Source organism: Talpa europaea, assembly GCF_964194135.1.
Source record: "Talpa europaea genome assembly, chromosome: 12".
NCBI lineage: Eukaryota > Metazoa > Chordata > Mammalia > Eulipotyphla > Talpidae > Talpa > Talpa europaea.
Window position 1 is genome coordinate 83,008,244 of NC_140079.1, and position 13,766 is coordinate 83,022,009.

At 51.3% G+C, this 13,766-nt stretch overlaps 1 protein-coding gene across 1 annotated transcript in view; it reads right to left on the bottom strand.

The window, feature by feature from the left end:
* RADIL (Rap associating with DIL domain) overlaps positions 1–13,766 on the bottom strand; it is a gene marked incomplete at both ends in the record, with an annotated part of 103,555 nt that overhangs the window by 22,030 nt on the left and 67,759 nt on the right. Inside the window, 2 exon segments of the mRNA XM_084249134.1 lie at positions 1,068–1,697; positions 2,800–3,047. Of these exon segments, the coding sequence (XP_084105260.1) occupies positions 1,068–1,697; positions 2,800–3,047 (878 nt within the window).

Below are 13,766 nucleotides of genomic sequence, written 5' to 3' on the forward strand. Positions count from 1 at the left end.
ATACCAACATCATGAGGGAGGTTGTGAGATTAAAGCAAACTGCGTGATTCACTGGTGTCTGGCACAGAGCCGACTTGGAAAAGGATGATTCCTGTGGAAAATCATGACCTCCAGCATCAGGTGGCCACTGGCCCGTGTCATCAGTGCGGACCTCACCTGCCTCACACATGCACAGACAGGAAGTGAGCACACTGGTGATGACACTAACATCCAAGTCTGCTCAGGGCCCATGCAAACCTTTGCATGTGGCAGCCCATGGTGGCTTTTGCCTTTAAACTTTCAAACATTTTAAATGGCGATTGTGACTGATGCATCTATCCAGTTTCTACACAGCCAACAGGTTTCCTTTTCCCATGTCTGCCCCCTGGGAGGCATGACCAAGATGAATGGGGGTCTCTGAGGACTGGGTGACACCAGCCATCCCAGGGGCCCCTAGGGAGTCCAGTCAGTGGAGAGACAGGAAGGGACGGAGGCCCTGAGCACTGGCCCCGGGCAGCCTGCCTTGTGCTTGTCCAGGTCCTGGCCCTGGCCCTGTGAGACAGGCGGTCTATGCATGTCTGCCCTGTCCCAGGGGACAGCAGCCAGTGCCTGGAGCCATTTCTGTGAGGGGAAGGAGGGGGGCTTCTAGCATGGAGTCTGGGGTGCTGTTCAACACCCTACCTTGCACAGGTCAGCCCCACAGCAGGGAATTTCACCCAATTGTTCATGGTGCCTCTGCCTGGAGACCCTGTCCTTGAGGAAAGTTCTCAATGCACAAATGTTACCCATCTGTGCCCCCACTATCAAGCTGACAAGGGCAGAGGTGCCCAGGGCAGACAGGGCCCAGGCTCTCCTACTGGGCACATGACCCCATGAGGCTGAAGAGTGTCAGCGGGTGCCATGGACTCCCTGTGGTCCTGCTTCTCCTGTCTGCCCAACAGGCAGGGCAACAAGAGACAGGCAGGGGCAGCTGGCCCTCCGCTAGAGGAGGTGCCCATGCATCCCCCACCGGTCAGAGCTCCCACCCAGCTCCTCCCACAGCCCACGGACAGACACAGGACAGCACAATGCCCCTGCCCACGACTAACCCAGACTCTCTCCCGGATCGCCTTGGCAATCTTGAGCAGGAGCTGCCCGAAGGAGCCTGGCTCGAGGCGGGTAGCTGAGTGCTGGATGCAGAGGCAGAGGAGGAAGGCAGGGGTCAGCTTGTGGTCATCGCCACTCGGCTCAATCAGTGTCATGATCCGCTGCAGCAGCACATCCTCCATGTCAGGCTCAAACTCCAGGTGCAGCTGCCGAGACCGCGGGAGGGCGGCCCTCGTGGAGGCAGAGGTGCCCCGGGCCCGCAGCACAGCCCCACACATCCTGCAGCTCTGCGGCACGGCCCGAAGGCGGGCCAAAGCCTGTGCAGGCAGGGAGGAGGCCTGTGCCGGGTCCTTGAACAGCAGCAGGTAGTAGAGGCCCAGGGACAGCAAGTCCCCATGATGCAGCGCCACGGCCCGTCCCCCCACCTCTGAGAAGTTAACAGAGACAGGTGCCCCAGGGATGGGCTCCAGGACCAGCCAGCCCCCTGAGTCTCTGCCTGCGGGCTGGCGCCTGCGGATGGTGCAATGGAGGGGCAGGATGTCAGGGGCCGACAGGCTGATGCTGGGCTTGCTGGATGGGGTCCTCTGGCCTACTGTGTGCCGCTCCCGGTTGAGCACGTACACCAGGCTGTCCTGAAACAAAAACACGGATCTCAGGGCCAGGACACCACCTCAAGCAACTCGATCCCCGGGAAGAGAGACAATGTGTCCTGGAGCCTGGTTACCCAGGCCCTGTCGTCCTAGGGCACCCACCCAGAGCCCTCTGTAACCTGCTGCATGCCCCCAGTCTGCCCAGAGTTGGGCATCCATCCTGTCTCTGGGGGAGCAGGAGACCCCCTGAGCAGCCTGGGTGTCCCCTCAGACACCGAAGGTTGACTCTGGAATGCACACATGAGAAACCAGACAAGGACTGCCCAGGGAGCAGACACTGGTTTATAGGCAAGGGTCAAGCACCCCAAATTCCACCCAGGTGACAGGTACGTGGACACACCCTCCCTAACGAGGGTGGGATGGGCCTCCTGAGACCTGAGACCAGAGTCCTCACGTCACAGTGTGCCAGACAGAGTGGGCGGGGCTCAGCGGGACACTGCGCGGGCAGCGGCACGTGAGGAGGGAGGAGCAGGCTTCTGCAGAACAGGCTCTCATGGAGTTCCTAAGGACTAGACGCTAAAAGCTGAGACACTTCCAACAAAAGTGGGAGTAAAGGTTGGCTCTCGGGGGAGTGCAGGGGGCCTCTTTCCTGTGCCCCTCAGAGAGGCGGTCCTGTAGTGCGCTGTGGGTAAGCTGTGCGAGACCTTCACTGAGCGCCCTCCACATGTGGGCAAGAGAGCCAGCCTGTGCTCTGGTGCCCAGCCGAGCCCCTCCCCGCAACCCAGAGAGCCTGGAGGGTGGTGGATGCTCCGCTGTTGAGGGGCCTGGTACCCAACGAAGACCAATGCTGAGGTCAGGACAAGAGGAGGCCCTGGGGACATTGTCCTACCCTGAGGCCTTCTATGTGGCCTGGACATAGAGAATGCTCTGGAGGCAAAAGCTTGGAAGCCCCAACTCCTCCAGAGTCTAGGATGGGCCCAACCCATGTCCATTTCTATAGCCTCATCATCTCCAGAGCCACCAAAGGCACATGAGCTCACGCTGCCTTAGTTAACAGCAACGGAAAGCTTCTGCCCCGAGAACTTTCTGCTGGCCCTCCTGGGCAGTCCTCCAGGGCAACAAGGGCTCAGGTAAGGCGGCTCACGTGCTGCTGGCTGTAGCCCTGCAGAAGGAGCAGGTGGGGCGACTCGTAGAGGGAGTAGCGCATGGTGTCCTGGATGGGTTCCTCGGGGCCCTGGGCAGCGTCGGGTAGGGCAGTGGCCGGGCTCAGGCTGGTCTCGCTGACGGTGCGTCGCAGCCGGGGCTGAGGAGAACTCTGGGCACCCCCTGAGGCCAGGGCTGGGGTTCCCTTGGCACGGCTCCGCTGCAGCCTCCGGGCTTGGGCGTTTATCCCTGAAGGGCAAGAAGCAACACGGGGGAAACAGTCAGAGCCTAACTGGGGCCACCGCTAGGCCTTCTGAATTCACACCTGATCTCAAGAAGTCATTTCTCCTAACTCCAGTCACTCTCGGTCAAGTAGGTATGCAGGAGGACGCAGGACTCCCAGATCACATCCTCAAAAGGTGGGGGCATCTCTGGGCTCCCCATGAATGGCCAGGCAGCCTGGTGGGCCATCTCCCCAGTGGCCTTCCAGGAGCCTGCTGGCATACCCCGACCACCCGGACAAGCCCGCCACAGCCCTCCCCTCACCCCGGACACCAAACCCCCTGCAACATGGCCTTCTGCGGTGACCATGCCAGGGGTTCCATGTGGGGCCACACCACCTCAAAGCCCTGCCCGGCGACCTGGCCTGGCCTGGCAGCTCACTTTTGTGTGTATAGGGCCACCTGTGAGTGCTGAGATTAGATGAGCCGGAACTGGTCATCTCCCTTCTCTCTGTTTTACAAGGAGGAAGAGGTCAGCTCGCTCACGTCACCCCAGCCCCTGAGCCAAGACTGCTCTCCTTCTAGGACAGTATGGCTGTCTCCTCCCAGAGGCTGCCACCAACGCCTGGGCAGCGTTGGGTCAGAGCACCACACACTTGAATGCTCATGCATGCACACACGTGTACATAAACCCATGCATGCACACATATGTACACACAAACACAAACACACCCATGAAAGACTCAGTCTATTATATCCAGGAAAGCAGAGAAAACACATGGGCCCCATGAGCGCCATCTCCCGTCTCACTGTTCCCCCAGGGCTTTCCTTCTGAGTCCTCCGCGAGCCCCCTCCGCAGCCTCCATCCGGCTCCATCTGCAGCGTCCCTTCCTACAATCATTTCAGACAAAGCCAGACAAAGCCAGAGGAAGCAAGGCGGGGCCGGGGTGCTACCTTACCAGGAGCTGGCGGCTAAGCCAGCGTGAAGACAGCCTGCCCTTCCAGAAGGAAGCTGCTCTTTCGCAGCCCACAGGGGGCCGGGCTGCAGGAGGCGAGGGGCCAGCCGCAGTGCTTTGGCGGCCCCACTGCTCCGCCTGCTGCAGAGTCAGGCTAGCAACCGGCAGGCAGGGAGCAGACGGGGCAGGGGGGCAGCGGGGAGGGGGGTAGAGAGGAGCAGGCGGAGCAGGGAGAGCACAGATGGGAGAGGAGCAGGCTGGGATGGGAGGGGCAGGCAGGGCAAGGGGAGCAGGCAGGAGGGGAAGGCAGAGTAGCCCCACCCCCACACGCACCCCCACTTTCCCTATTTTACCTGCCACTCTTTTAAGAACGGCTGACCCCTCGGCTGTGGAATCATTTAACAAGGATGGGGCCATCCCTGAGAGAACAATTTAGAGCCCAGCCCAAAATGATGATCTAGCCCCCAAGCTCTTCTCTGCAGAGAGGGTGTCCCTTCAGGGAAGGATGCACCTCAGAACCACCTTCCAGAAGTCCTGGGGCCGAGAGCCCCAGAAGATGGTCCTTTTCTCTTAGGTTCCCAGGCACTCCCAGAGGCGCTGTCACAGTGGAGGCAGGTGGCACAGGATGTTCAATGTCCCCTGGGCTGAACCCACAAGGGGGCTTACAGCAGATGCGACCCACTCTTCCAGTGAGGGCCTCGCACCTCCGTGCAGATGACCTCTCCCGGCGGTGCCCTGGGCTGGTTCTCTGACCCCACCCTCTTCGGCGGTGGTTCTGGTTCCTGCCTGGCCTCATAACCACCTGGGGAGTTTAAAATGTTGCTCCCAGGCCCCCTTAATAGGTTGTAGGGTGGCCTGCCTAAGGCTGATGGGCCCAGCTGCGGGGTGCTGGCTCTGAGTACTGTCAGAGATCACTAGGAGAGGTGACGCAGTTTTTAACGTACCGAGGCCCCCAGAGCTGAGTTCACCTAAAGGCAGGAGGAGGCAGGAAGCAGGTGCGGCTGCTGGACACCAACACCAGCAGCGTCTGCACAGCCAGCGTGCAGAGCAGTCACGGTGCCCAGCGGCCACCACCCTGCACATGACTGTGTGGGCAGGGCAGGAGGACCTTGGCAGCCCTGTGACCACTGAATGGGCCACATGACCCCCACGGAGGACCAGCCTTTCACAGGACAAAGACCAGGAAGCAGGGGCCAGAGTGCCCGGGAGTGGGGTGGAGGCAAGGTGGAGATGTGTTCACAGGCTCAAGAAAGCACACGGACACCACTGTGCGTTGCCCAGGTTGGCGGGTATGTGGATATAAAGCCATTTTTAAAAAAACAGGAAAGGCACCCAGCAAATTCAAGACGTGGCTGCTTCCAGGTCAGGAGGCATACGGTGGCCGCCTCGTCTCACAGACGCATGTAACTCCATCACCTACAGAGCAGAGAATGTATGTCTCTACCTAACTTTACTTATATAATGTCTTACTCATTTTGTTTTTAAAAAACCCTCTAAATAAATACGATAAAAAAAATTATGTCTATTAGGGAGGTAGGTACCCAGGTGTCAGTTACATTATCCTACACATTTTATTTTTGAAAACTTTTCTTAAAGTAAAAATCACAGACATTTTGAAGGCCCATCACTTGCATATGACTTTGTGGGTCCCCCACGGTGGGTGGAGATGGGCCCCATCCCAATGCAGCCACTGGAGATGAAGCCCCAGGACCAGGTTCCCAGAGGCGATCCTCGGAGGGTCTTGGCTTGCAGGGTGCGGATAGGGGCGTGGCAGTCCCTGCTGACAGCTGATTTCACTTCAGGGGCACCATCAGGAGATCCTTGCAGATGAGCCTCATTTTCTGCTGTGGTCCCTGAAAATCACCTCCCTGGGCAGGCCTTAGGACACATGCTGCTCCGAAGGCTTCTGGGGCACATTCTGTGAGTGCTTCTACCCACACATCCACCTGCTGCCATCCTCTACCCAGGAGCTAACTGAGAAGGTTCTGGAATCCGCCAAGCATAGGAACCACCGCTCAGGTACCTTCCCTTTCCCCAAAGCCCTACTTGTCCAGAGAAATCTTTAGAGGGCTGGGATAACTTGCTCACATGCTTACTCTGTTTCTTTGCATTTTGGATAGCTAATCTTCCCTAGATAAAGAGAAGTTCCTAGAACTTCTACTTTCCAGAAAGCTAGTGGCTCCTCGTCCCCTGTTAGGCATTGTGGAAAAGCAGAAACACAACCCAGGAGAGGAAAGAAAGGAGAGGTCCGGGTAACTTGATCCTTCGGCTACTGTACTTCCCCCACAACAGACCTGAGGACCCACCTCATTCTTGCCTAAGGACACACCTGGGCCCATCTCACCTCCCAACATCTGCAGATACACAGGGCCCCAGACTGAGAAGCAAAATGATCACTTTCCAGCGTTTTAAGAGGATAACACAAGGTCAGACCCTGAAACAACTCTTGCAGCCTCTTAAGGGAATCATGGGCGAATCTAACAGGCCCCGACCTAGGATGTTAAGGGCCTGCCCTGCAGCTCCTGAATTACATGTCTCTGACGTGAGAACTAGAGAAGTACAACTGTGATAGAGATGATGAGAGAGTCAATGTTCCTTCACATGGACGAGTTTGAAGACAGGAGCCCTGAGCTTTTCTTTCCCTGGTGGCAGGTTCTAGAGAGATTCTTTACCTGCCAGAATCAAACCTGCCAAACAGGCAGCTCTGCGGGGCAGGGATCCATGGTTCCTTATCTCCTTGGATCAGACACTCCTGGCCTGGCAGCCATCTGGGCCAGGTTGGGGGAGGCGTGGGGGGAGTGGGGGGGGGTGCAGAAGGGCTGGGTGGATGACATCTGGACCGATGGCTCTTAATATGCACCTTCTCTCTCCTCCAGAAGAGGTTGGTGCAGATGTACCCTCCGCTGGTGGGGAGAAGAGGACTCTGTATACCAGGGTGACAAAATTAAGTGTGAAAACAGCTGGTAGCTGTCATTAGAGCACAGTCATGGGCTCTAGGCTGGTTCCAGGTCAGCACTGGAAAGACAAATACAGTTCTTTTCCTGAACGTCACCAAGTTCAGGACAACACAGTCAACCTGTAGGTCTCCCACTGGATCCTGTTTTCTCTTCTCTCCCTGGATTCCAAAGGTTTGAAACAATATATACAACTGGAGGTTTCTGTTGCTTACACCCTCTACAGGGCTGAAGAGGTCTCTGAGGTGTGATTATGGCTGATGATTGATGAGGCCATGAACTCGCCCTATGTTAGGGAATTTTACTAAAGTTGGGGAATGAGACCATTACAAAGTTATCCTCAGTAACAATAACACTGCTGAGATAAGCGCTGCAGTAGTGGCTGCCAAATGCAGAGATCAGACTGGCCTTAAACAAGTTTTTGTTTTTTTGGTTTTACTAACTGGAATGCCCTTTCTAGGTTAGCAAGGGACATGCAGCTCTAAGTTAGCCAAGCAATCTGTGGAGCAAATTTGAAATATTTTATATTTGAGATGTAGCAAAAAAAGAATTATTTAAAGACAAGCTGGTGAGCACCTATCTACTACATGGTCAGACTTATTCTGAACATTTGCATTTAACTCCATTTTATTCTCATAAAAAATCTGATGATAGAAATAGGACACCCCACTGTGTTGAGTGGAAGAACTAGAAGGGAAACTCCTCATCCTGACAGAGGCCCTCCACGCAAACGCACAGCTAACACCAGGCTTCCTGGTCAAGGGCTGAGCCCATTCCTCCAAAGATGCAGAAAAGACAAGGAGATCTGCCCTTGTCACTTCTAATCCATATTGTGTTGGATTTCTAGTCAGGACAATCAGGCTAAGAAAAAGAAAGAAACAGCAAGAAAATTAAAAAGGAGTAAGTAAAACTGTACTTGCAGATGATACAATTTCACATGTAAAGTTCAAAAGAATCCACTAATAAGAGAACTCAGCAAAGCTGCAAGATAAAAGGTCTACACTGAAAAATCAGTTGTTTTTCTACACGCTAGCAACAAATAACCCAAAAGCGAATTTAAGAAAATAATTCCATTATAACAGCATCAAAAAGAATAAAACATTTGGGAATAACTTTAACCAAGAAGGTGTACATAGGTTGATTTAAGTTATATAAGAAAATAAAGGTAAGAAATTAAATACTAAGAAAGGACTCTAATGAAAAGTACCAAAATATTGAAAACTACTTCTCTCAAGGAGGTGATTTTGCAGGTGATTCTCACTCTTTTCTTTATACTTTCCCGAATTTTCCAAAGTTTCAACAATGGATATCCCCCTTTTTTTAAGTGGGAAGAAATAACACTTCAAAATATAGAAGAGCAGTGTTTCTATGGTAAAACTTGGACCTTCTCAGGCCAATGAGGATCTCAATGAGGGAATAATACCCCCTCTCTAGGAGCAACTAATAACCTAATTAAGTTAATGGGTAACTGAGTAGATAAAATGCTTAAGCTATTTGTTAGCAATATCTCACAGATGGAAACAGAGCCTCCCAGAAGCGTGCCAAGGAAAGAGCAGTGCGGCAAAACAGGAATTTTCCTGTGTTGGGAAACTGAAAACTGAAAGCTGTGTCTGTGCCCCTTGTGAAGCCTGTGGTCCCTTCTCAGGGAGGACTGTGGCAAACTCTGCAGCAGCCGCCATACAGCAGCCCCCTCAGGGGCCATTTATCTCCTACACTGCCAGATGTTTGCTCCTTGGGTCTACTTGGGACCTCAGGCCCCAAGCTGAATATGTCTTTTAGCTTCACAAGAGGGGACCCACCCCCACCCCCAGCGTGTGTACCCCATCGGGCTGACAGTGCAGCCCTGAGTGGGTCTGAGATGAGCACCCCATTCTCATTCCAAGTGGGAAGAGAGGGAGAGGAAACGGCTTTGACAGTGGAGCAAAAAAACAGAAGAAAAACAAGGAAAGAAAAAATAAGAAAAGCACATGTAGTTACAGGAGGCCCAGTCCCTGGAATATCAGAAGTCAGAAGAAATCGTGGAAGGAGTAATATCTCACAGGATGGAAAACAGGAGCATGAAGAAAAGGTTCCTCTAAAAGTTTAACACATAATAGAGGTAAAAAATGCACAAAGGGTTAAAAACATACAAATGACCTTAATAAAGTGATGAGAATTATGGAAGATATAAAAGAAACTTGATCATGGACATGACCATAATCAAAAGTAAATATATATAAGTCTGACACAAAGCATGAAAACACACCTTTCCCAAGACACACAAGGAATTTTCAGGATGAGGCTGGGAGAGGCCCTATCCTCCAAGGGGAAAAGGAGATCAAGCGCAATGGACGAAAAATCAGAATTGCTGCAACTTCTCACAGAGGCACTGGAAGTAAGTAAGAAGGAAATGGACCAAGGCCTTCAAAATTCTAGGAAAGGAAATGATTTTCATTCTAAAACTTGGCTTAACTATTAATCAAACATTAAAGTGGAATTCAGGATCTTTTCAGACATAAGAATACGCTAATCAATTTTAATACTTCCTCAGAAAGCCACTGGAGGAGACACCCCACTGAAACAAAGGGAACAGGAATGAAAACTGGGGGCTCTTTCTCCAGGGAGACCCCTGGGGACACAGCTAAGGGCAAGGACTGAAGCGAAGCAGGAGACTCAAAAATGCTGAAACTGATCAAATACACCACCCAGCTGAGCGTCTTGCAAACATATACGGTCACTGGCAGAAAGTTGGGAATACTAGAGAAAAGTACCCAAAAAGAGTGAGCAAACAACAGTGACAATAATTACTTCAAAGTTGTAAATACCAACCTTCAGTATAAGACAAATATATGTGAAAAACAATACACAGTTATTAAAATGTAAACCCTCATTGCTAATCGAATCAAAACGAAGGTTCTATTGAGAGGCCACTGTGACTGGAAAGAGGGGGTCGAAAGAGCTGACTTCCATCTTCCCTGAAAGGAACACTAGATAGTGCCTGAAATTTATAATCAAATAGTAGAATAAATTTGTTATTCAAAGATGCAGAAGTAAGTGCCCAAAAAACAAATAGTTCACAGCTCAAAGTGGTTCCCTATGGGGAACATAAATTGAGAGAGAGGGAGGCTGCTCTTTGTGTTTTGTTTTTAACTACCAGTAAGAATTATTTTAACGGGTGTGTCTCTCTCTCTCTCTCTCTGTGTGTATGTGTGTGTGTGTGTGTGTGTGTGTGTAAAACTGGTGAATATAAGTAAAGGTTTTTAAATGTACATACTTTTCAACCTATTGAATGAAAATACATTCACCATATGTACATCGCCAATTCTTAGATATGCTTTTCTTGACATTTTAACATCTCTGAAAGTGAACAGCAGCCCACATTCTTCTGGCATGTCTGCTAGATAACAGTGAGATATAACAACCTGGTTGTTATTCCTGGGGGCTGAGATTCTACATTTCTGTCATTTAAGGACTATTTGAAGCATGAATATGAGTTCTGGTTGTTGTCTGCAAATGTGCAGAATAAGCACCAGTGGCGTGGAAGAAAACCCCCTGATAACACTGGAACACTCCTAAGACATGGGCATCACTGGCCTCCTTGGGGCACAGACAAGATGGAGTAAGAACAGTTGCACATGGACGTCCTCAGCTGATGAGTTAGACTGAACTCATTTGCTCCAACTAATCTCTGATGTATGCACAGAACTGATGCAGATCAAAGTCCATGTTGAAATAAACCTTCAGGTTTATTAGAGCTAAAACTAAGACTTCTAAGGAATAATTAAGCCTCATGTGTTAGTTTGACTTAGATTGCTTTTTTATTTTGGTGGCAGGTAAATATTGATCTTATGATAGAGAACATCTTTTATTTGGTGAATACAATATGTATGGGAATGTTTTGCATTGCAAAACTATTCATAATGATCCCCAAATACACAGAGTGGAGGCTCCATCCATACCATGGTATATTCCATAATCCCTAAAAACAAAGAAGAATGTGATCCCATTTAAAAAAGAAAAAACTTTGACAGAAAGCATGCATATGTGCATGCTTAACAAATCTGTATAGGATGATATATGCACAGAAAAATCATGGTCACTGTGGAGGGCAGAATTCTAAGGTGATACCCCATGATCCCTGCCCCCTGGAATTACTCCTGTGATTATGTTTCTGGGCGAAAGAGATTTTGCAGAATGATTAAATGTGATCTTAAAATGCAGGGATTATCCAGTGGGCCCAACCTAATCTTGATCTTCAGAGCAGACTTTTCTCCAGCTGGTCACAGAAGACCACAGAAGTATAGAGGGTCTGGTGCGAGGCACACTCTCCACTGCTAGCACAGCATGGGGGGGGGGGGGAGATGCGTGAGAGGGCCACAGGGTAAAGAGCTGAGAATGGCCCCTGGTCAGCAGCTATGGGAAAAAGAAAGAAGTAAAGAAAAGATAGACACTTTAGTTCCACAATCCTGAGGAAACAAATTCTGCCGGCAACTGGTGAGCTTGAAAGAAGTCTTGAGCTCCAGTCAGGATGACTGGACCCCTTGTGAGGGTCCAGACACCCCAGGGCCACAGTCCTGACTGGAAACTGTGTTTTGAGCTCCAGTCAGGATGATACTTCCTTGTATCTTGCTTTTCTTACCAACGCCCTTTGGGAATTCCCCATGTCATGTTAGAGTTCTTACCCAGTCAGGATGTCTTGAGCTCCAGTCAGGATGACCCTTGTGAGGGCCCAGCCACCCCAGTGCCACAGTCCTGACCGGAAACTGTGAGGTGGTAAGAGGGTGCTGCTCCAAGCCCCTAAATGTGTAGTTGTTTCACAGCACCAGTGTGGGTTTTAGCCGGGGAAGTGAGGGTCTGCTATAACAGGCACCTAGAACATGGAAGGGGCTGCGGCCATGGTGGAGGCTGGACGAATTCTGAGAAGAATGGTAGGAAAAGCCTAGAATGTCTTGAACAGGCTATTAATAGAAATGTGAGCAGAGAAGACATTGCTGTAAATGTAAGGACTCAGAGGGCAGAGAGCAGCACTTTCCTGAGTTGCTTAGAAAAAAAGTCAAAACTGCTGTGACCAGCGAGCTGGCAGAAATCCAGACTTCGAGAATGCTGCTGGGGAAGGCCCAGAAGGAAGCGAGGGGCATGTGATTGGAACCCGAAGGGAGGAGGGTCCTTGCAGTCACACAGGTGTGGAGGATACACCTGAATACACAGTGGAGGAGGTTCCCGAGCAGAGTATGGCAGGAGCTACCCGATGTCTTCATGCTGCTTACGGTGAGAGGAAGGGGGGAGAGGGAACTGACAGAGGAACTGGTAAACGAAAAAGGAACAGAGCCAGGACTGGATGACTGAAAATCCTCAGCTTCTCCAGATGATAAACGATGCCCAAAGCCAGAAATGGCTGCAAAAAGCAGCATCATGAACGGTGTGCCTGAACAACCTTCCCTGAAAGCCGGATGGACCCCAAGGTCAGAGAGCTCAGCCACACGAAAGACTCAGGAGATTAAGGGGCTCTGCAGCCTCAGCAGAAATAGAAGGGTTGTCTCAGAAATACCCATGGTTTCATCTAATGGAATGAATTACCCTCAAATCCACCTGTAGCCCTAATATTCTTGAGAAAATCACATCAGCAGAAGCCATGAGCTGCTTAGACCAAGCAGAACAGACACAAGGTGGAAGGAGACCTCTGAGAGGAAGCAGGTTGATGACAGGCTCCCAAGCATGGACGCGTGCCACTTTTCATGAAAAGGGAGGAGCGCTCAGCACCCACCAGGCAGAGCTCCTAGATCATCTCCAGGCCGGGAAATGTAACCAAGGACCCAGTTGCGGCTGGCATGACTGAATTTCAAAACTGCTTTGGATCAACAACTCCTCACTGCCCATATCCCCTTTGGACCCAAAGCCTATACAGCTGTCTACTGCCTGCCCCACACTGTTTGCAGGGAGCTGGAGCAAAGCCAGTTCTGGTGCTACAGGAGGAGGACCGTGCTGCCACCTGGGGAGAGGATGCTGCCCTCCCCAGAGAGAATGGTGATACTGAATGGTGATACTCAGGAGCCTCCTCTACCCTGGCTTAGATTGCTTAAGTAAGATTTTGGACTTGAGGGCCTCCCTGGTGGCACGGCAGGTTGAGCATAGCGCCGTGAAGCTGTCCGCAGCCTCCCCAGCACCGGTTCGATTCCCGGCCGGCCAGGGGGATTCCCACATGGCATGGCAGACCTCTCCTGTCTTGCCCACTGCTCCCGTCAGCAGCATATTTCGGTCGTCTGCCTGTTCTGCTCCCTGCTCTATCTCTGATGGATCCTCTCCCCCTCCCACGCCTCTGGCCTGTACCCCATTGCTTGTATAAATAAATAAATCTTTAACATATATATTTTTAAAAAACTGCACTATTAATTTAAAGAAAGGATTTTGGGCTTGAGCTGATATTATAATGGATGAGACTTCAGGTGACCTGCAGACAAGATGAATGTATTTTGCATATGAATGTAGGTCAGCATAATGGGGTCAGAGGGCAGACTGTGGTCACCAGAACTCTAGGATGACCCCCTTATGTAATCATCCCTAAATTTGGGTGGGAGCTGGTAGTGATTGTGTCTTGTTATATAGCAAGAGGTTTTTGCAGATGTAATTAATTTTACTCATCAGTTCACTTTGGGTTCATCAACAGAGAGATCCAGGTGGGCCTAACCTAAACACACGAACCTTTAAAAGCGGAGAGGTCAAAGATTCGAAGGACGAGGGCTGGGGCGGCACTGCTGGCCTGAAGGTGCAGGGGCCTGGTGGGAGGGAGGAGGAGCAGCCCAGGGGAGCAGGCAAGGAAATGGGAGCCGAAGGCCTGTAACCACCAGGAACAGGATCCTC